The sequence below is a fragment of the Lottia gigantea genome, assembly GCF_000327385.1.
Source record: "Lottia gigantea unplaced genomic scaffold LOTGIsca_46, whole genome shotgun sequence".
NCBI classification, from domain to species: domain Eukaryota; kingdom Metazoa; phylum Mollusca; class Gastropoda; family Lottiidae; genus Lottia; species Lottia gigantea.
The window spans coordinates 1,426,826-1,450,115 of record NW_008709614.1 but is presented as its reverse complement, the minus strand read 5'-3'; the positions used below and the strand labels follow the sequence as shown (position 1 = coordinate 1,450,115).

At 32.1% G+C, this 23,290-nt stretch overlaps 3 protein-coding genes across 3 annotated transcripts in view; 1 reads left to right on the top strand and 2 right to left on the bottom strand.

Annotated features, from left to right (window-relative positions):
* The window catches only part of LOTGIDRAFT_124124 (hypothetical protein), a gene marked incomplete at both ends in the record, with an annotated part of 7,847 nt that extends 1,269 nt beyond the window's left edge, over nt 1–6,578 (bottom strand). The window contains 7 exons of the mRNA XM_009061184.1: nt 180–353; nt 2,658–2,889; nt 3,285–3,445; nt 3,615–3,747; nt 4,766–4,854; nt 6,161–6,316; nt 6,504–6,578. Of these exons, the coding sequence (XP_009059432.1) occupies nt 180–353; nt 2,658–2,889; nt 3,285–3,445; nt 3,615–3,747; nt 4,766–4,854; nt 6,161–6,316; nt 6,504–6,578 (1,020 nt within the window). The remainder of the gene's footprint in view (nt 1–179; nt 354–2,657; nt 2,890–3,284; nt 3,446–3,614; nt 3,748–4,765; nt 4,855–6,160; nt 6,317–6,503) is intronic.
* A 2,225-nt stretch (nt 6,579–8,803) lies between these two features.
* Nucleotides 8,804–11,822, bottom strand: LOTGIDRAFT_124302 (hypothetical protein; the record flags this gene model as incomplete). Its single annotated transcript, XM_009061183.1, has 5 exons — nt 8,804–8,893; nt 9,644–9,768; nt 10,038–10,147; nt 10,505–10,611; nt 11,751–11,822. The coding sequence occupies 5 exons, from the start codon at nt 11,820–11,822 to the stop codon at nt 8,804–8,806; spliced, it is 504 nt and encodes a 167-aa protein (XP_009059431.1).
* Nucleotides 11,823–13,396: 1,574 nt separating this feature from the next.
* Nucleotides 13,397–20,257, top strand: LOTGIDRAFT_192494 (hypothetical protein). Its single transcript, XM_009061182.1, has 6 exons — nt 13,397–13,603; nt 15,906–15,971; nt 17,256–17,341; nt 19,165–19,282; nt 19,517–19,575; nt 19,906–20,257. The coding sequence occupies exons 1-6, from the start codon at nt 13,490–13,492 to the stop codon at nt 20,009–20,011; spliced, it is 549 nt and encodes a 182-aa protein (XP_009059430.1). The 5' UTR covers nt 13,397–13,489; the 3' UTR covers nt 20,012–20,257.
* Nucleotides 20,258–23,290: the final 3,033 nt, after the last annotated feature.

Sequence of the window (23,290 nt, the reverse complement as noted above, 5' to 3'; positions counted from 1 at the left end):
AGCACGAGCCAAATCTGAATGGACGGACGGACTGACGGGGTGATTACAATATACGCCCATCTTTAGTGTGGGCGTATAAAAATTGGAAAAATTTAGAGATATTTGGACTGTTCTAGGTGTTTTAGAAAACCCCAAAATTACTGAAATTTGATACAATTGATTGCAGGAAGCTCACTTACTAATAAACAATAGGTTGTATCTTCAGGATCTAATATTATTCCTGTAACATCTTCTATATTGGCACTGCCTAAGGTTCGGAAGAAACTAGTTTGCACATCTTCATGACACATCAATACTTTATTACTAGTGACTACTGTACAGCATGGTAAACAACTGAATGGTGTACCATCATCCTGTTGAATGTAAGATCATGTTAATTCTAGTGGGACAGACAGGTAGGGCATTTGTTTTCACCAATCATACTTTAGTCTCAGAAAGATGAATTTTTTAGCTGAGCTAATTAGTTATAGTGTTTAAAGCATACCGTCGAAATTTGAGCCTTTAAATCCATGTGTGTCCAGAATTATCTGCTATTGAATGTTAAAATGAGAACTCGGCTATTTAAGATACTCTGTGATATATAGTGGGTAAAATTCCTAGTTTGAAGTATTTTTGAAGGAATTATGCTATTTCTGTACATTTCTAGTACTTCTGATGACTATTTACATATTTTCAGGAACAAAATCAACTCCCCAAAATGGCGCATCTGTCCCTTTAAAATATTTCAATACCCAGTAAACAAAGAATACAGTGTCTTGTACTTAAATAAAAGATAGCTTGCGTTGCAAGGTAACATACGCCCACTGGCAGCTGTCAGAAATAATTAAACAGTCTTTAGTGACTACAGGGTTGTACAATATAGCTAATAGAGTGAAACGTCAAGTCAGACACGATATTTCGGTGAAAAATTATCTGATCATCGCGAAAATCGATAGGGATCATCTTCATACTGACATTGACATACAAAATAAAAATCAAAAGAATCTGTAAACAATTGTAGCCTGTAGAGTGAGCACGAGTTGTACAATATAGCTAATAGAGTAAAACGTCAGGTCAGACACGATATTTCGGTGAAAAATTATCCGATCATTATGAAAATCGATAGATCATCACGAAAATCAATAGGGATCATCTTCATAACGACATAGACATACAAAATAAAAATCGAAAGAATCTGTAAAAAATTGTAGCCTGTAGAGTGAGCACGAGATGCACAATATAGCTAATAGAGTAAAACGTCAAGTCAGACACGATATTTCGGTGAAAAATTATCCGATCATCACGAAAATCAATAGGGATCATCTTCATAATGACATTGACACACAAAATAAAAATCAAAAGAATCTGTAAAAAATTGTAGCCTGTAGAGTGAGCACGAGATGCACAATATAGCTAATAGAGTAAAACGTCAAGTCAGACACGATATTTCGGTGAAAAATTATCCGATCATCACGAAAATCAATAGGGATCATCTTCATAATGATATTGACATACAAAATAAAAATCAAAAGAATCCATAAAGAACTGTAGCCTGTAGAGTGAGCACGAGCCAAATGTGAACGGACGGACCGACCGACAGACTGATTACAATATACGCCCATCTTACGTGTGGGCGTATCAAAATTAATTAACAAGATTGTAAAGTCACACCTACCATAAAGATAAATTATTACTGTACTATATCCGAAACGGTTTAAGTAACTAGTTCCTATCTATCCATTCAGATTTGTATGGTACTGGTACTTAATGATTTGTTACTGATTTAAAGTGATTGATAGAACTAATTTTAGTCATCTGTTCAATAGTCAATGTCATTTCTTAATGAAATGATAGCTTGCGAGGCAAGGTAACATACGCCCACTGGCAGCTGTCAGAAATGATACAACAGTCTTTAGTCTCATATTAAAGAATTTTTATTAGTTTGATTTCAATGATTGATATATTTACTTCCAGTAATTTATACTTAGTAATTCCATAAAATTTTTTAAAATCAATATCAATAACCCAAATTTATCACAGCTCTCAGCTCAGGGCCAAAAATTGTTAAGAAATCGTTGAAAATTTGAACTTGGCCAAGATCTCATCAATATAAATAAAAAGACGTAAAACTCCATTCATTTCATTACATTCATCATAAAAATCACTTGAAATCTGTAGTCTCTATTGTGTTTATGAACAAATTTTGAAATATTTTATCCAAGTCAAGGACAATAACTCAAAAACCGTTATCGAAAAATCGTCAAATTCAAACTTGACCAAGATGTCATAACATTAAGTTTCATTAAAATTAGTTGAAAACTGTAGTCTCTATTATGTTCACAAGTCAAGGGCAATAACTGAAAAAACGTTCATCGGAAAATGGCAAATTTCGTAATTGTTCAAGATATCATCATTATACATATTAACACCAAATTTCATTTAAATTGGATGAAAACTGTAGTCTTTATTGTGTTCACAACCAAATTTTGATGTGTTTTTCATAAGTCAAGGGCAATTACTCAAAAACCTTGTCCAAGATGTCGCTAATATAGATAATCACACCAAATTTCATTCAATCAGATAAAAACTGTTGTCTCTATTGCGTTCACAAGCCAGTTGTGGACAGACAGACGGACAGGGGCGATGACAATGCGGAATATCCTTTTAACAGAAATTACCTGCATTCCTTCTGAGACAGCTCGACACATACACATCAACCAATCACACATTTCAGCATTGTCACTAGCAGCTAATAACAAGCTATCACCTTTAGATACAACAATCTCCATACTGTGATGTTTCTCACTAGATTGAGATCTACGACATCCGACACATTGGTCACCTCCCATTCTTAAATATCCTTCAGGTTTACTGTCAGACTTACTTTTAAATATGCACAAAATTCCATCTCTAAATAATAAAGATAGCATGGTCACATAGGCCAACAGTTGCAGTTTCAGAATAATATTGTTTTTCAAATTGGTCAATTTTTTAGACAACAAAATTCTACCCAAAACTGATGAAAAATTTAACTTGTTAAAATCACTAAGCATATTGTGAGCTTGAAACTCATCCAAGAACTCATGAACAAAATTTTACCAAGTTGCATTAAAACTTTAGTATAAAGCACTTGACAATTGGAATTACTTTTTGAGAGACTCATTTTATTAACAGCAATAACAAAAACTTTTCCTATTTTTTAAAGAAATTTATCTGTTTTAATATTAAAGATTATTATTGTGTAGTTTACATCAGAGGACCATATTTTCCACACAACTGTCAAAAGTACCACAGAAATTACTAACCTTAAAACAACATAAACAGGTTTCCATACAGGTCCTTTATAAGGATCTTTAACTTTCTGTAGTAACTTTCCTTCTTTTGATGAACTTTCTGTCTTCACTTGCCTTGAATGAGGATCTTCCCAATATACCAGTGAGTATATTTCTTGCGTAGCTTCTGATTCCTTTAAAACATACATATTGCCTTAGAAATATATATTTACCACATTAAAATCAGTTTACTCAATCATGTGGGGTTGCCATAATCACAATTTAATATAAACAATTTATAATATCAATGAGAGATTTTATATTTGATATTCTACAATGCTCATAACTAATTCTATTCCATACCTCACAATGACATTCCTGTGTTATATATTTTTTAAGACATATTTTCTGGGTTGTAGCATCATCAAATACAGCTAATTTCCTTATCTTTAGTTCACTAGCATCAACTGCTTCACACATAGTGTCTACTATCAATCTGCAATTGAACAAAACATTAATCAATAATAACATATTATTAATAAAATACCAACTCCTTTTAATATCATTAAAGTTCCGTCTTGTTGAAGTGCTCAATTATTTTCTACTTAAAAATTCGAACAATGATAGGTTGAATAAATGTATATTTAATAAGATAGCTTGCCAGGCAAGGTAATCTACGCCCACTGGCAGCTCTGATTTTGAATAAAAATATTTAGCAGTACAGTAACTCTCACCATTATGGAATATTCAACCTTCAGTCATACACTTCTTTTGAACTCTTTAGGGTGATACTGAATAATATTGAGTATGAGTTATTGCCCTTGTTCTTGAAAAGGGGTTCAAATTTTAGCTCGTGAAAACTCTAGAAGGCAAATATTCAATTTTCAGTGCAGTACTGAATAATAAAACCAAGTTTTGTCAAAATCCAGCAAGAATCATGCTTTTTATTGTTTAAGAGCTAAAATTTTAAAGCGTTTTCGAGAACGAGGCCAATAACTCCTATCAAACATATTTTGTTTTTTTTGATTTTCGATAGGGTTCATCCATGGGTGATAATAAACAATTTCACCAAGTCTCATCAAAATCTGTCAAGAATTGAGCCTTCTAGAATGTTTATGAGCTCAAAATTTAACATGTTCTCAAGAACATGGGCAATAACTGATACTAAATATTTTTCGATTTTTCTGATTTTTGATAGGGTTTATCCTTGGATGATAACAAACACTCACATCAAGTTTCGTCAAAATTTGTCAAGAATTGTGCCTTCTAGAGTGTTTACGAGCTAAAAATTGAACGAGTTTTCCAACAACAAGGGCAATAACTCATTCTAAATATTTTTCGATTCTTCTGATTTTCAATAGGGTTAATCATTGGGTGATTTCAAACACTCACACCAAGTTTCGTCGAAATCCGTCAAGAATTGTGTCTTGTAGAGTGATTACGAGCAATTGGACGGATGGACGGACATGGGTGACGGTAAGCGTATAAAAATAATACAAAATACTGGTACAAACCTAGATAATACTTCATCACCTGTTGTTAACCAAAACTGGTTACGTTTATTTCTACATACAATGTTAACGAACTGATAATTTATGCTGTGCTGTAATAATAAAATAACAGAAATTATATTCTCACAATCTGGTAATTTAAGCTGTTAAGTAATAATAGAATTTACATATCTATTAAATCAACATACTGGTTATTTATACTCTGCTGTAATATTAGAATTAGCATATTCATCTATAAAATTAACATACTAGTAAATTATACTGTGCTGTAATAATAGAATTAATATATTTATAATATTAACAAACTGGTAAATTATACTGTGCTCTAATAATAAGATTAATATATTTAAAACATTAAAAACTGTTAAATATTATACTGTGCTGTAAAATGTAAAAATACAATTAATATATCTATAATATTAACATACTGGTTATTTATACTGTGCTGTAATAATAGAACTAATATATCTATAATATTAACATACTGGTTATTTATACTGTGCTATAATATTAACATACTGGTTATTTATACTGTGCTGTAATAATAGAACTAATATATCTATAATATTAACATACTGGTTATTTATACTGTGCTGTTATAATACAACTAATATATCTATAATATTAACATACTGGTTATTTATACTGTGCTGTAATAATAGAACTAATATATCTATAATATTAACATACTGGTTATTTATACTGTGCTATAATATTAACATACTGGTTATTTATACTGTGCTGTAATAATAGAACTAATATATCTATAATATTAACATACTGGTTATTTATACTGTGCTGTAATAATAGAACTAATATATCTATAATATTAACATACTGGTTATTTATACTGTGCTGTAATAATAGAACTAATATATCTATAATATTAACATACTGGTTATTTATACTGTGCTGTAATAATAGAACTAATATATCTATAATATTAACATACTGGTTATTTATACTGTGCTGTAATAATAGAACTAATATATCTATAATATTAACATACTGGTTATTTATAATGTGCTGTAATAATAGAACTGATATATCTATAATATTAACATACTGGTTATTTATACTGTGCTGTAATAATAGAACTAATATATCTATAATATTAACATACTGGTTATTTATACTGTGCTGTTATAATACAACTAATATATCTATAATATTAACAAACAGGTCCTTTCTGTGCTCCTATAATATGATCAATAGTAATTCATAACATTAAGAAACTGAACACTTAATTCCATTGAAAGACTTCATCAATGAAAGTAACCATTATTTGACAGCCCAGTAGAATTAAGTCCAATAATGAACAACTTTTCTATACAAATATACATAGTAACTTATTTCAGGGAAAATGTTGAAGAATAAGATAAAAAAGATAAGACCTACCACAATAAAATCTATATCTTGATAAGCAATAAATGACTGAATAATGAATTTTTTGGTAGCGGTTTTATAATCTAATAAATAAACATGCTTGTCTGTAATCAACACAAACACAATGATGACATCACCTTCTGTTTGACCTTGACGACAACTCAACATCTAAAAAATACACATAATGATTAATCATATCATGTGATACTCATTTATCTTAAAACATTCTGAGCTTTTATATATTATCACAAAAATTCAAAAATCCCGATCATTATTTAAAAATATATATAAAAGATATATTATGGAAACACCACATGATAAAGTATGACTTAGAAAATCATAATTAACACAGTACCTTAAGGAAATTTTCATCTTCATCTTTAAAAACATCCAACATTACATGAAGCATTGTATTATTGTCTATACTATAAAAATATTAAAACAGAAAAATATTCAAATTATATTTGCAATTATGAATAAGACATGTCAAATTTGTCAAAGAAATTGTTGATATAATGAAATAAGCTTACACAAAATTTTATTTTCTGACATAAACTGTCCTCTCTATCAACAACAAATTTTGATGCTTTTTCATTAAGTCAAAAGCAGTAACTCAAATCCAGTTTATCGAAAAATCGTCAAATTCAAACTTAACCAAGATCTCGCTGTAATAGATGATCTCACCAAATGTCATTAAAATCAGATGAAAACAAATTGTGGACACACAGGCTGACAGATGGACAGGGGTGACGACAATATATGACCACATTATCATGCATGTGTATAAAAATATCAATGTTTTCACTGGAAAAATACTTGAAAATGAGTTAAATTTTGTGGCCATTTCATTAATGTAACTGTACTGAATTGCCACTACATCATGTATACACAATTCATATATTGATGCTCCAAACATGGCCTGTTGTCTTAGTTCTAAATAATTCCAGATTTGAGGAAGATAATATTAACTTGCCTAATATGGTATTCAATATCATAGTTTTTAATATCATCTGTTTGACTATCATTAAAACTACATGTATCAACATTATCATCATTTAATTCTTCACCAGCTATAAACTTAACATAATCTTCTAGAGCTGACTGTTTCTGTTGACTAGTACTATTATTATTTTCAACAGCTTTATTAGAACTTCCTCCATATATTTCATAAAGATTTTCTTCAACCTCAGGCTCAGACGGAACGTCAATGGAGAGACCATATATTTTATTATCTGAATCTGTTTGAAGACTAGTTTCTAAATTTAATGTTTTTTTGGAAAAATTTATATTTTCTACTACACTTTTGACAGGACTAGAATGTAATTGAGTAATATCAGGTATATCAGGTATATCAGTGTTTGACAAATTCTTTTCTTCAACATCCTTCACAATTGCACTTTGTTCTGGATAAATTTTCAATTCAGATTTAATCACACAATTTTCAAGTATATTTGGTTGAGACAAATCTTTTTTTAACTGTTCTAATAAGTCATCAGACTTTAATTTGGGAGTCTGAGGACTATCAATTGATGGGGTGTCTTGAAAGTCGACAGTCTCAGTTATAGAGTTAACACTGTTATCCATAGATACAGGAGTATTAGGATCTGAATTGTCTTTATCACAACCATGTAGCTGTTCTTCATTATTATTCTCTTCAGAATTGACAAAGTTGGTTCTAGTATTTATGCTTATCAATTTCTTTGAAGTTTTTCTCTTTTTTGAACTTTTTGATTTCGAATTTTTAGATTTAACATGAACAATTTCCAATTCATTGGACAGTTCTTCTGTATTATCAACAACAGAAATTGATTCAATTCGTTTTAATCGTGAATCTGTTTCACCTTGACTAGTGTTAGACATTGTGTCGGTAGGAGGAGTAATACTTGATGGTCTGGCACGATGGCCTAGTGTATCTAGATGACAACCAGAGTCTAATGATAATGAACATTGCCGTGATTTATCTGTGGATGTACTTCCATTAGTTGTATCTAAACTAGACAGACTGGCTGTATCACTATCAGTTAATAGTCTATTAGAATCAGGAGTTGAAACCATTCTCTGAAAAAGAGAAATTATGCACACATTATGCAAGTGCATGAAAGGTTTCAGTCATCATTTAGCCCATAATTTAAACATGGTATTAATTAAGGATACTCAATGTCATCTGTTGGTAAATTGACAAAAGAAATTGTCCAATCTTGTCCTATATGCATATCAAGTTTCATCAAAGTCTGTTACAAACTTGCAAGACACTTTTAAGATTTTACATAAAGTGACCCAACTGACCTCTACACCATTAATTCTAGGACTACCACAATAGCTATCCATACTATGTAGTGATACTCTATCATCTTGAGACATTCCTGACGATAATACAGGCTTAGGTGGACTTGTTCCTAAATCTAAATATGGTACATTCTGTAACAAAAATGTGAAATATCTTAAAACTTCATTTGCTTATCAGATTGTGGATCACAGAGATAAATATGTCCACTGCAAAAATCCTTTAAATAGCTGGAGACATAGTATTTTCAAAATTTGGGATCATGGTAGGGACAGTAGTTTTTTTAAATTAAGATATATAAAGACCAAAAGACTTTCTTTAAAAATTCACATTAAGAAAAAGTCTTTTTGTTTTGTTTCCAATATGTTTCTTTATTTAAGAATATTGAGCAAACTTACTGGGTCTAACTGGAATGTAACAAAATCTAAACCAGATGTCAATGTCAATAATACATTCATTCTCTAAAATAATAATAAAACAAATTAGAGACATCTGAAAACATTTAAACCCTTTCAGTAACTTATAAGTTTCATACAAGCACCATTGTCCATACTGAAGTTTGACTCATTCCATCATTTGCATTAATAACAAAATCATTTATATAAAGTAGTTACAAGCATAGAATTTTCATTATTTTCATAACTGTCTCACTTAGCTATTAAGCATTTTACAGCTCAAAGAAAGTATTTGGTGAAAGTGGTTGTAAAAACAATATATACAGCACTTTGATTGATACATGAGTTTCCAAAAGTCTACACTAAAATAGCAGTACCAAGTCAAAGTTTTTTTTCCATTACTAACTATTAACATCACAGCCTTAAGCTGTATAGTAACTTGTTACTTTCAATCACCCTTATCACTGACAATGGTTGGTTGGTTGGTTGGTAGATGACAAGTTAACGTTCGCTTCCAGCGGATGCTGATATCGCAAACTAGGTAGTTGTTGGTAGTCGTAGTAGTTGGTAGTTGGATTGGATCAAATTGGATGATTCGGTGTTGTTGGTTTGGTTGTTGATTCTTCGTTAGATCTGGTCGGGTCGAATGACATGGCGGTGAAACTCGGCCCTGGATGGTGTGGCGTGAGTTACTCGGTCTCCTTCATTCTTTCAAACTCGTTCTGATCATGGTATTTCTTGTTGATTGGTAGTCGAATGGTAGTCGTTGGTTTGGACAATGACAAATAATAGCAATTATAGGTAACCATAGCTTACCTGTTGATCTAGAAGTAACGCTTCCTTGACATAATACTTTTTAATATGTTTTTCATCCTCCATTAAACATCTTATATAACTTTCTAGTAGACATTCATTAAGGGCTAAATATAACCATGCTCTTCCTAAAATAAAAGGGTACATTGATCACTTAATTTTATCTTTTATTCCTAAATCTTATCACTTATTATCAAAATATAATGATTAATCACAATCAATATTAAGCTAGTTAATCCTTTAATTATTTGGCCTAAATCTTAAATAATAATAGAGTAACATTCCTTTCGTAATATTTCAAGGTCACAACTATCGGTATTATGATAATTATGAATTGAATTTAGTAGGCTATAACAAATGTAATACATGAAAAATTAACCACTGTAATTAAGCTTACCTCTGCCAAGATTTGTGGTAACTCTATTGTATCTCTGTATTTCTTTCACTGTGCCCTTCCTAGTGTACTCTGTAACCACTCTCCAATATCCATTTGTGATGTGGCGTAACCTGATAATAGATGTTCACAAAACTTCGAATATGGTTAAATCATCAAATTTGAATTGACCACTGACAAGTACCCAACTCACGCTTGCAGATGAAAAAATCTACCAATATGAGTAGGATAGTAAGTTGGCAATAAAAATTAAATCCGTTCATGTAAATGGCATTAGTTGATATAATATATATGAATAATCATAATATTTTATAAACCTTACACCTATCCAAACCAAAATGTACTTAGGACTCTTGGTATTTGCAACCTTTACAATAAAATAAATATTTTAGCATTGAGTCAACACTAATCTAACAATTTACAATATGTGCAAAATGCAAAACCTGACTTTTATTATTCATTATTCTTACCCATGTAGTAAAGCATGATCCAGATTTTCACACAGTTTGTGACACTGCCAATCTGTATTAGATAAAATCAACCCTGTTTCACTATAGGAATAGCTGTATTGCTGAATCTAAAAATAGAAATAGTTTCCACAGATTATTGGAATCAGGACCGGTCGGACCGTTACCGTTTCGGCCCACTCATTACACTACCAACTCGGATCGTTACTGTGTCGGACCTATACCGATTCGGCCCACTATTTTTTATATACTCAACCAATTATCTGTATTAACGATACAGATGAATTATCTGTTTCGGAGGGGAAATTCCGCACCACCCAAGGAAAACTTTTTAAAATATGGTCAACGTACAGTGAAGGTGAAATGAGTACCAGCCAACTATTAAAGAAGTGTGGTGCCATCTTCGCCCCAAATAATTAAACGGCCCTTTTCAGGGCCACCAAACTCTCTCAAAAGAGTGAATGAGTCTAATATATTTGTGGGTGTTTATTTAGATAAACAAAATCTGACAATGTGGACAATTGCATATAAGAGTGATGATGTATTGTGATGAAAATAAGAAAGCTTATTCTAAAAATGATTAAGTATGGTGTGCAATATTTATGGTTTGCCATTTTTGACCTTAGGGGTTAATTTGTGTCATGAATATATGTTAATAGTCATCAGAAGTAGACTAAATCTGCATGAAAATAGCATAATTTCTCAACTAAAAACTATCCGCCTTTATTCCAGTCTATGATAGCTATTTGGACGATTAAGCACATTCGGTGTGCAAAATCTCATTACAACAGGGTCTATTTTTTTTTACTCTACTCCAACTGAAAACTGTAAAATATAGCTTTCAGAGGTTGGAATGAAACAGATGTTTCTTCCTAGTCAAATGGATGTACCTGTCCCTTTAAAGAAATTAAAAAGAGTGTAGCCAAATTAGCTAATGATCAATTGATATTGATATTAATGATAATAAAATAATTGGAATGGAAAATAATCTATTTTATGGATCTTGCTAGACCTAATAGGTAAGTATAAGCTTACAATATTACAATTTGTATATCATAATTTGCATGTACAGGTTTTAATAAAGTTCAATAGGTTATGTGTTTGCATTTTCATAGACATAATAAGATATCAACTGAGTTTCATCTGATTGAAAATTGACAATCATTCCCATCATAAAGATAGTCGATCATGATGTCATCATGTGACACAATGATAATGTCAAAGAAAACGAATAATAATTTTCACTCACTGCTTTTATGGCTTTCGCAACATTGGACAAGATCTTATCTTTCAGGCGAAGACGGTCGTTTGTGTTGGACATAATGTCGAAAAAGTCGTCAGACATTTATAAAGGATTTTGGCTCCATTATGCGTTTTAAATCATCACTCGTCTAATATACACATTTAGAATACACTCTGTCAAAACAATTCTATGATCCCGTTAGATGGCGCTGTTATTGTCAAATACATTGTACTCGGTTACAGTAATACAATCGGCGGACCCATAAAATAATAAATAACGGCAACTCGGTTCACAGAAAATGGATGCATAGACCATAGATTAGCAACTATATTCACCTCACTAACTACCTCACTATATTGCTATCTCAACCATAACCTCATGTAAACATTTCAATTTACACAATAATATCTAGCCTATTCTATTTTTTTTTATGAAGAATTTTATGAAACAATTTATTTTCTATGTAGTAATCGCTTTCCTTTATTATACCATAATATATGAGGCACCATTATATTTTATCTGGATGACTGCATATTTGTTATTTCACAGGACATTGTTGGAGTTATAAATATAACTTATTATATAACTATGGTTATGACATGATAGTAGAATGTCTGTAATGGACGTAAAATAGGCACAATTTGGCATCCGAGAACATAAAAAAGTGCCTGTGGCGCACTATTCCAACAATTAATGGTTGAGAGACAGAAAGACCATTCGTTCGTTTTGGGACCCATCTCCACTCACAGACGCGCCGTTACGAAGGTGCACAGGTAGCGAATTTTATCGTGCGTATATTTCCGTCGATCATAATATCATGTGATCAGTACAAATGGCGGACCGCCACTGAGAGGACATGCCTTGACATTAAATTTGATTGGTTGAAAGGTATCGGTCGCCCTATAGATCACCCATGTGAAAATTGAAGTTTTTAATTCAAAATTAATTTTCTCCTATGTCGTGGACACCCGCTGGATGACTGGAAAATTCAGTAACATACAAGAAGGTGCCTTTCTTTTCTATAATATTTCTGAGAGCTATAAAGATATCGATACGGTGTCACCAGCTAAACTGAAGTGTTCTCATGTCGATCGCTATACTCAGCAATCGAATTCGATCCCCTTTGAATAGATCCTGCGTACGCCACTGCCCCCCCCCCCCCCCCCTACCCCTCGCATTGAAAAAGCGATCTGCGTCCCTGATGCTGATGTAAGCTGTGAATACTATGGCCGTTTATCTAAGCTGAACAGATACCATTTTTACACACGCTGTTTGGCACCCGAAATGGCGAATCTGTTCCTTTGAGTCTTTTTTTTTTAGATGGGCACTAGTGACAGAGTTTAAAAGATTGCCTTTACGATTCATTTGTCTCATTCGTTCATTAAGCAATGAAAACAATAATACGCTGCAGCCGAGTGTGCTTCATTATGTGAGTTTAATAATTTTTGAAAACTAGTAATAAAACGGAATAATTGTTTAATTATGTGAAATTTAACCATTTGATATTTGTAATATATAGTATCTCTAATGAATGTTTTTTTGAAGATGTAAATCAATTTGTACGGACATTTTTCTTTTCTTTCAAATATTATTCAATTTAAATTTGTATCGTTTCGGAAAAATCTGACTTCGATCCACAATTTGCCAACATGGCCGACTTAAATAAGAATTTACAAAGTTATTTATCCAGATCTTCCAGTACTCAGCCTCTGATCGATGGATCGTCGGGAAAACCGACGTCCAGGATGCCAGGAATGGCATGGTTCAGAAAACCTCCTACTGAGGAAGATATGATGTCAAATGAATCAGCAAATGCCTGGTTTCAGCAAGCCCAGAACGACCCGCTTCTTCCGAGTTTGGTAGGCCTTTTGTATTTGGGGGCATGTAGTGGTTCCCCCCTTTACAAGTTCCTGCCTAGTAGTCCCCCCCCCCCCCCTCCCCACCTCCCCAGTAATTTCCACCTCTTTTTAATCCTACTGGATATATATTTAAATAATATAATATATTGTGAATGTATACATCTAAAATGAAATTAAATATGTTATTAAATCAATTTCTCCATCTTTACATACTGGTACCCTACTAAGCTTACATTACAGTCAAGTAACCTAATTTCGTGGAAACCTGTTATTCGTAGATTTTCGGAAATGATTAATATTTTACGTGAGCGACCTCCGCATTAGTTTATTTTAATAATAATGGGTTTCCTGTACAATGTCAGCTAGTAGAATGAATCCAGTAATTTCAAGCAAGGTAAAATGTATTAATGTATACTTTGACAAATACTAAATGGCGGATTTCACTTATTACCAAACGTCACCATTTTTTATCGGCCAAATTTCATTATAATCCCGAGCGGTAATCAGAATTCCAAGTGTCGTCAGCTAGAATATAATCCAACGAATGAAGTCACGTGATCAACTAGGGGATAGTGTGTCAGCAGAAAATTTCTATGGAATACAAAGTGGACCATATTCTTATGTTGTTTCAGTGACTTTTAGCAATAAATCATGATACGTATCATTTTTTGTCAGTCACTATTTTTTTTTTAAATCGTGGTTCTTTGTAGGAATTGTTACTAGTTATAATGAATTGATATTAAAGATAAATACTAAGAGAAGTTAATTATACCACCCGGTATCCATACAAGATGTTTTTCTAGACTTATTTATAGATCAAACATTGTACACGAAAATAGGTGACGCATTCTGCCGCAGTTCCCCAGTTGGTTGCTCATGAAATATGGGTCAAAGTTAAGGATTCATTAAGAAAATCGAAATAAACCAATTTCTATTATTTTGTAGAATATCTGAGGAAATATCTAAGACACAAAATTTTTTTTTCGTTTTTTTAACTTTGACGAAATTCGGTGTTGAATCCTTATATCCACGAAAAATAGGTTACACCACTCTATATATAGGGAAGGAAACCACTGGGGTGAAACCACTTTGGAAGAACTTGTAAAAGGGGGAAACCACTGTAACCGCCTATAGTATTACAAAAATTGTGAATTGTGGGCTTTGACCCTTAACCCTGCATCAACTTCTTGTTGACCAAGACTTCATAGTTCATGAAGACTAAGATAAAATAGTCAACAAACAAATTTCTAGTTGTAAGAAATCAACCTGTCTGAATATTATTGGCTTAATTACAACATAGTTGAAATAGGTCTACAGTTGTTGGACTTTAGAATAGATAATTATACTAACTCTACAAGTTGAACCTATATTTGTGCATATTAGGATTTATTTCCTAAAATTTTCTCAAAATTAAAAAAAAAATTTCTTTTAGCCTATGTCTTAGATGTTTCTTTAGATATTCAATAAAATAGTTAAAATTGGCTTGTGTCTTTTTTCTTTGTGGATCCCTCACTTTGAACCACATGTCATGAGAAAACAACTCGACAACGGCTGCAAAATATGTCACCTATGTTTGTGAAATATGTTTGATCAATAAGTCATGCTAGAAATGTCTTGTTTAAATGCAGATAACCAGTGATATAAAGTTCTTTTCTTAGTACCGGTATTTATCTTTAATACCAATTAATTATAACTAATGACAATTCTTTCGAAGATCAACAACTTACAATATTTTTAAGATTTAAGATGTTGTGGGCCATTGATATTTTCTGCTGACATGGAATCTACTAGTTTGTTACTTTACTTTGTTCACTTCAATATATTCTGGCAGACGACATTTGGAATTCCAATTACAGCATGGGATTATAAGGAAATTTGGCCGATGGTATTTGGTACCTTAATAACTAAAATTCGCTATTTTTATAATGTTAAAACAAGTAATAGATTTGACCATGCTTGAACAAAAAATTCTACGGGTTGATGTTGTAGAGATAACCCATGATTATCAAAATATGCAAATGAGGAGGTTGCACATATGAATAATATATCATTTTCAAAGTTACACAAATTACAGTGCTCATGAAATTGGGCCACCAGACTGTATATATTTCAATTTGTAACCCAGGATTAGCAAACTGTGGATCAGAAGCCACTGACACAATTTTCACAATTCGTACTAAATAATTTATTCAATAGTTGTACCTGTCATTTCTTATTTCATTAATGAAATTTATTTTTGATGTTGCATTGTCTTTAATAATTCAACTTAAAGGATTCTTCAACCATTGAGATTGTTTTTCAGGGCAAACAACAGAGAATCATTGGTTTTATTGTTTGTTTATTAATGGGTACTTTTTGTTTTTCACTGGTAAGTATTTTTAACTCACTTCCAGGATTTTTAGTGAACTTTATTTTATTTAATATAAAAGATAGCTTGCCAAGCAAGGTAACATACACCCACTACCAGTTGTCAGAAATGATAACAAAGTCTGTAGTGGTTTAATAAATGACACCAATCATCCGATTGTTACTAATTTTAAGCTTTACTGAACTTGACCGAAATCTCATCAATATATACATACATACTATGGATCAAAATAGTAGCCTTTATCGAGCTTACAAGGCAAATTTATCCTATTTTTACTAAATCTAGGGCAATTACTCTGAAACCGTCCGATTAGTACCAATTTAGAACTTGACTGAGGTCTTATCAATATCTACAAGCATACTAAATTTCTTCAAGATCAAGTAAATTTTTAGCCATTATTATGGATACAAGTCAAATTTAATGCGTTTTTACTAAGTCAAGGGCAATAACTCTGAAACTGTTTATCCGATTATTACCATTTTCAAACTTGATTGAGATCTCATCAATATATACATGCATCCCAAGTTTCATCAAGATCAGATAAAGATAGCTTGCCAGGCAAGGTAACATACGCCCACTGGCAGCTGTCTTAAACAATCTTTAGCACTCTTACGTGTGGGCGTATAAAAATTGCAACCTTTATCGTGCATACAAGCCAAATTCAACGCATTTTACTAAATCAAGGGCAATAACTCTTAAACCGACCATCCGATTAGTACCAATTTAGAACTTGACTGAGGTCTTATAAATATCTACAAGCATACTAAGTTTCATCAAGATCAGATAAAAATTTCAGTCTTTATCGTGCATAAAGGCAAATTCAACACGTTTATACTAAATCAAGGGCAATAACTCTGAAACCATTCTTCCAATTAGTAACAATTCAGAACTTTTAGGTCTTTTAAATATCTACAAGCATGCTAAGTTTCATCAAGATCAAATAAAATTTTTAGCCTTTATCATGCATACAAGCCAAATTTTATGCGTTTTTACTAAGTCAAGGACAATAACTCTGAAACAGTTCATCTGATTATTACCAATTTCGAACTTCACCCAGATCTCATCAATATATACATGCATATTAAGTTTCATCAAGATCAGCTGTAGTCTATATCGTGCATACAAGAAATGTGGACAGATGGACAGGGGCACTGGTAATATACGTCCACATTTCCATGTGGGCGTATAAAAACAGACCTAGGCTCATAAAGGAAACCATGGATATCATTGATATTGTTTAATCACATATATTAATTAAGAGATATAACTTATTATTTTTTTCAGGCTGGACTATATCTGCCAATGTTAGCATTTAAAGCTAGAAAATTTGCTGCCTTGTACACCTTAGGAAGTATTTTTGTCATTTCATCGTAAGTAAAAATTTAAATATTTTCGGTCCGTCCGTTCACATTTGGCTCGTGCTCACTCTACAGGCTACAGTTCTTTATGGATTCTTTTGATTTTTATTTTGTATGTCAATGTTGTTATGAAGATGATCCCTATTGATTTTCGTGATGATCGGATAATTTTTCACCGAAATATCGTGTCTGACTTGATTTTTTACTCTATTAGCTATATTGTGCAACTCGTGCTCACTCTACAGGCTACAATTTTTTACAGATTCTTTTGATTTTTATTTTGTGTGTCAATGTCATTATGAAGATGATCCCTATTGATTTTTGTGATGATCGGATAATTTTTCACCGAAATATCGTGTCTGACTTGACGTTTTTCTCTATTAGCTATATTGTGCAACTCGTGCTCACTCTACAGGCTACAATTTTTTACAGATTCTTTTGATTTTTATTTTGTGTGTCAATGTCAATATGAAGATGATCCCTATTGATTTTCGTGATGATCGGATAATTTTTCACCGAAATATCGTGTCTGACTTGATTTTTTACTCTATTAGCTATATTGTGCAACTCGTGCTCACTCTACAGGCTACAATTTTTTACAGATTCTTTTGATTTTTATTTTTTGTGTCAATGTCATTATGAAGATGATCCCTATTGATTTTCGTGATGATCGGATAATTTTTCACCGAAATATCGTGTCTGACTTGACGTTTTACTCTATTAGCTATATTGTGCATCTCGTGCTCACTCTACAGGCTACAATTCTTTACAGATTCTTTTGATTTTGTATGTCTATGTCGTTATGAAGATGATCCCTATTGATTTTCATGATGATCTATCGATTTTCATGATGATCGGATAATTTTTCACCGAAATATCGTGTCTGACCTGACGTTTTACTCTATTAGCTATATTGTGCAACTTGTGCTCACTCTACAGGCTACAATTGTTTACAGATTCTTTTGATTTTTATTTTGTATGTCAATGTCATTATGAACATGATCCCTATCGATTTTCGAGATGATCGGATAATATTTCACCGAAATATCGTGTCTGACTTGACGTTTCACTCTATTAGCTATATTGTGCAACCCTGTAGTCACTAAAGACTGTTTAATCATTTCTGACAGCTGCCAGTGGGCGTATGTTACCTTGCCTGGCAAGCTATCTTTTTTTTTTTTTTTTCGAATTTTACCTTCGCTTGTTTTCTAAGATGGCAACATGCCACAGACTGTATGTTGTTGTTTTCTGGTCAAAAAAATGAATAATTATTTGTTAAATGTAAATTGGCACCAGTTTGACCAACCGGAAATGAGCCATGGACAATGGCTAAAACTGATTTTTGAATTTTGATTTTGCTCTTTATTTATTTCCGGTTGAAAAATATGAATACTTTGAAGGATCGTATATCGTGACCTTGACCTATGGTGATCATGTGACCCGAACAATTTTGATAGCTCTCGACGAGATCTTTCCAATAGTATATTAACGTTTATTGTACGGTGTTTACTTCCAATTTTATCACCATTTGAAATTGATAAATTTTATCTTGAAAAAGTCGGTTTTCCTCTTGTAAGTTTTTTTGTGGTCTAAACGATAAAGGTAGTTTGCTCCCTTCAACTGTTGTTGAATGCAATGTGAGTTGAAGCGATTTGTCGAATATGCTTTGCATTTGGGCGATCTATATCCAGTTGATTATGATAGGAAATTATGTTACTGTTACGATACTTTGCGGCACAGTTTTAAGCTTAAAATCAAAACTGTTACGCACTGCATCAGAACCTCGCGAAGCCTGTGGATCTAGTTTTGTTTTGTTTACATTTCTTTCATTTCAGGTTTTCATTTTTATGGGGCCCAGTTCACCACGTAAAGCATCTATTTTCTGGTCCCAGATTACCATTTACTATAGCTTATTTTGGTACTATGTTTGCAACATTATATTTTTCTTTATGGGTATGTGGATAGATAATTTTCATTCATACATTATGGATTATTGCTGCAGAAAGAACTGCAGATAGGATTTACTTCAAGATAGTTTGAATACAATCATTTAACAAAATAGTTATTTTCTCAAAAATTGTTTTAAAGAAACCCACAAATTATAGAATACAAATAGTTTGTATATGCATGTGGTTTTATTTTTTTATCTTTTTTATTATGATTCATTTTCTGTTTGTTATTTTGTAGGTTCATAAGACATTATTTACAATCATATTTGCATTTGCCCAAATAATAGCTTTAGTGTGGTAGGTAAATTTAAAAAAGTTAACAGTAATATTTTGTGTCAGATCTTAGTATTTAGAAGTAATGTGTCAGAAGCTCTCAAATCTAGTGATATTGATAGATCTTTGTTTTTGTATACCTAAACATATGATAATGAATCACATCCAATGCCCACTATCATGTAAATTATGAACCACCAAATAGAGCTATATTTTCTATCATAATGTCTAGACTTTGACATTTGTTTTTGCAAGTGAATGTTGTACTTCGGTCATGTAGGATTATATCTTATAATTGTCCGCCAGCATATATTCCTGTCATTTCAAAGTTTAACCCAATCAAATCTATTTCAGGTATTTTGTGAGCTACATACCAGGAGGACAAACAGGACTGAAATTTTTTACTAAAGTATTCTACGCAGCCGCATCAAAGACAGTAAATGCAACACTACCAGTGTGATGATAAGTCTTGCATTTCTGGAAAGGAAATGTATTGTGATATTATTGTATAAAGATGAGTTTTATCATGTATTTGAAAGCTCAAATGGGGACACAATTCAAAGCATAAGCATATTCAGGATTGTGAGTAGATTTTGATGTTCTGTGTATAATAATGAAAAAAGGAATTGTATATAATGATTAAATTATTGTAATTGTTTCTATAAAATGTATAATCATGATGATGGTGATAAAATAGTATTATTTTAACAGTTCTGTTTTGTCTTCCCTTTATCTTTTAAGGTCTTTCCTACATTTTGACCAAATATTTCATCAAAATGGTTTATTACCACATCACCCCTTCCAAATTCACACCAAATCTCATCGTATCCAGAATACAGGTTGTGACACAGAATGGGGGTGTGGTTTGCGCACTTGGCCCTAATCCATTCACATTGCGCCCCTTCCTAATTCGTCCCTTTCTTTACTATTCTGCCATTGTGTCCTTATCCTATTCGACCCCTTCTCATTTTTCCCCTGACAATTCCTATGCCTGCTCCATAATTTGCAAACCTCAATATTTTTTTTTTATGGTCTGGAAAATACTGGACCTATCCTCATCTAGCATTGCGGTTTACTCAGATACAATTGTTGATTCGTTTCTGAGTCCAGTGCTAGGGCCATTCCGCTTTTTTCGTAGGTTGATTTTTTTTTTGCTCAAATTTGTGAAAACTATAAACCAAATCTATAGAAATGTATCCAATAATGTATCTGAATGGTTTAACTAAAAAATCCAGCGGCTAAATTTTTAGCGCCACGAAACTATATTTTGATAATGAAAATGGTTAACTTTCTTGTACCAGTACGAATGTTATTTATCTAATTATATGCCTTTTATAATACGTAGGTGAAACTTCTCTGAGAGAAAGAATTAACTGCCATCATTTCGAAATCTCAGAATGAGCTACCACCGTCATTTACAAAAAACTAGTAGTAGCCTACTCCAAAAAATAAAAAACCTGCAGGATATTATGGAAGGCGGAATGACTTTTTATTCAATCATCTTCATTTCTATTTCTTTATTCTTAATTCTAAATTCTTATTTCTTAATTCAACATTTATCATTGAAAATTGACATTTGTATACAAAACTCATAATTTGTACTGAAAATGAACATTCTTCGATTTAAAACATTTGGTTTTCCAATTATGAAAAGGCGGCCAAATTTAATTGTCTTCAGGTATTGAACATAGGCCTAATAGAAAGTTATGATGATGCCCAGCTAGCACTAGTTCGCAATCATCGTAAAGGTAACATAAAATAATGTTAGAAAAAAGTATCTCTGGAGGTGTGGAAATTCCCCATTTAACAGGGACAACTCCTACAATAAATATTAAATATATAAACATCATATCTTCTAGCTAGAGTTTTACTGATATCATATACATAATCTTCTATACTCCTACAATAAATATTAAATATATAAACATCATATCTTATAGCTAGGGTTTTACTGATATCATAAACATCATCTTCTATACTCCTACAATAAATATTAAATATATAAACATCATATCTTATAGCTAGAGTTTTACTGATATCATATACATAATCTTCTATAGGGTCTTTTTCTTCTGACTCAACCGCAGTTACTGTCAAAATCCACCAGAGGCAGGTATTTCGGACTACCCTAGACCATATTAAATTGAGCTGTAAACTGTTACCCTATGGGGTTGTGTGGAAAATTAATCATAAATTGCGCGAATGTAAATATACTAGGGTCTATCATCTATGCACAATGATTTCGATCTCCTTATTCCAATTTTACGCGTGCATCTAAACCGGATGTATGCCTACATTACGACGATGTCAAATGAGTTCAAAATATATGAAAAGATGACGGAGAAGCTGAAAAGTGAATGTAAATATTGAACTAATTTTAGTAATTAACACTTTTGTTCGAGAAAATGATAATGGTCGTAACATATGTATTTCTATAATTAATGACAGTGGCGACCTAGCTTGTTTGTAATTCTTTTGACTTAGTTGACTGATTTGGATGATCACCTTTTTGCACCAAGTCCAAAATTTATTCAAGCCTCATAAAGCTATTTTGACAGATGTTGTTGACTGGAGTAGAGTTAGAATAAATAGGATCTGTTTCCCACCTTCAAAGGTGCAGGAATTTTCAAAATATAGTTCCCAACAAATTTGCCAACCCTATTTGTAATTCAATCATTTAATATTTTATGGGGTAGGCTAAGCATTAACCGTTCAAACTCATTTTGGCTATATTGCCAGCACTTTTTTTATACAGTGGTGTAACTTATTTTCGTGCACATAAGGATTCAACACCACATTTCGTCAAAGTTAAAAAAACGAATTTTTTTTTTTATGTCATAGATGTTTCCTCAGATATTCTAAAAAATAATTAAAATTGGTTCAAAGAACCACGATTTAAAAAAAAAATATTGACTGACAAAATAAGATATGTAGCGTGATTTATTGCTAAAAGTCACTGAAACAACATGATATGGCCCACTTTGTGTTCCATAGAAAATTTTCTGCTGACATGGAATCCGCCAGTTGATCATGTGACTTCATTCCTTGCACTACATTATAGCAGACGACACCTGGAATTCCAATTATTGCTTGGGATTATAAGGAAATTCGGCCGATAAAAAATGGTGACGTTTGGTAATAATTGAAATCCGCTATTTTGTATTTGTCAAAGTATACATTAATACACTTTACCTTGCTTGAAACTACTGAAGTCATTCTACTAGCTGATATTGTAGAGATAACCCATGTTTATCAAAACAAGTTAATGTGGAGGTCACATGAGGTCACACATGTAAATTATTAATCATTTCTGGAAATGCACGAAAAATAAGTTAGCACGAAATTAGGTTACTTGACTGTATGTAAATAATCTTCAGAACTACTAAAACTGTACGAAAATTGCAAAATTCTCTCAAATAGACTTCAAACAAGCTTATCTTCTCTCTGAAATATGGGGTATTTGAAAGTTGAATGTGTTGTTGACACCAAGACTCATCTGTTGAGCTGTGCTTAGACAAAGTGGGATAGGATGATTGAGTCTACTGTATACACATGACGTCATCAACAAATTTCCAAAATAAAAAGTCTCTATAAACATCGACTAGTTGAAATTACCTTCAAAAATAGATACCGGTACAAGTAATTAAGGATGCACTTGGATTTGAAGGCTCAAATGTGAGCATTATTACCGGTACTGATTAGTTTACCAGAACAATTCACATTTCTGAAACTAAGGTAT

What these genes read in the sequence shown, in the direction of transcription:
- LOTGIDRAFT_192494 (XM_009061182.1), top strand. Translation starts at nt 13,490, where the DNA reads ATGCCAGGAATGGCATGGTTCAGAAAACCTCCTACTGAGGAAGATATG. An exon ending in AGTATTTTTGTCATTTCATC is followed by an intron (nt 17,342 to 19,164) that starts GTAAGTAAAAAT and finishes CTTTCATTTCAG; the next exon opens with GTTTTCATTTTTATGGGGCC. An exon ending in CATTATATTTTTCTTTATGG is followed by an intron (nt 19,283 to 19,516) that starts GTATGTGGATAG and finishes GTTATTTTGTAG; the next exon opens with GTTCATAAGACATTATTTAC.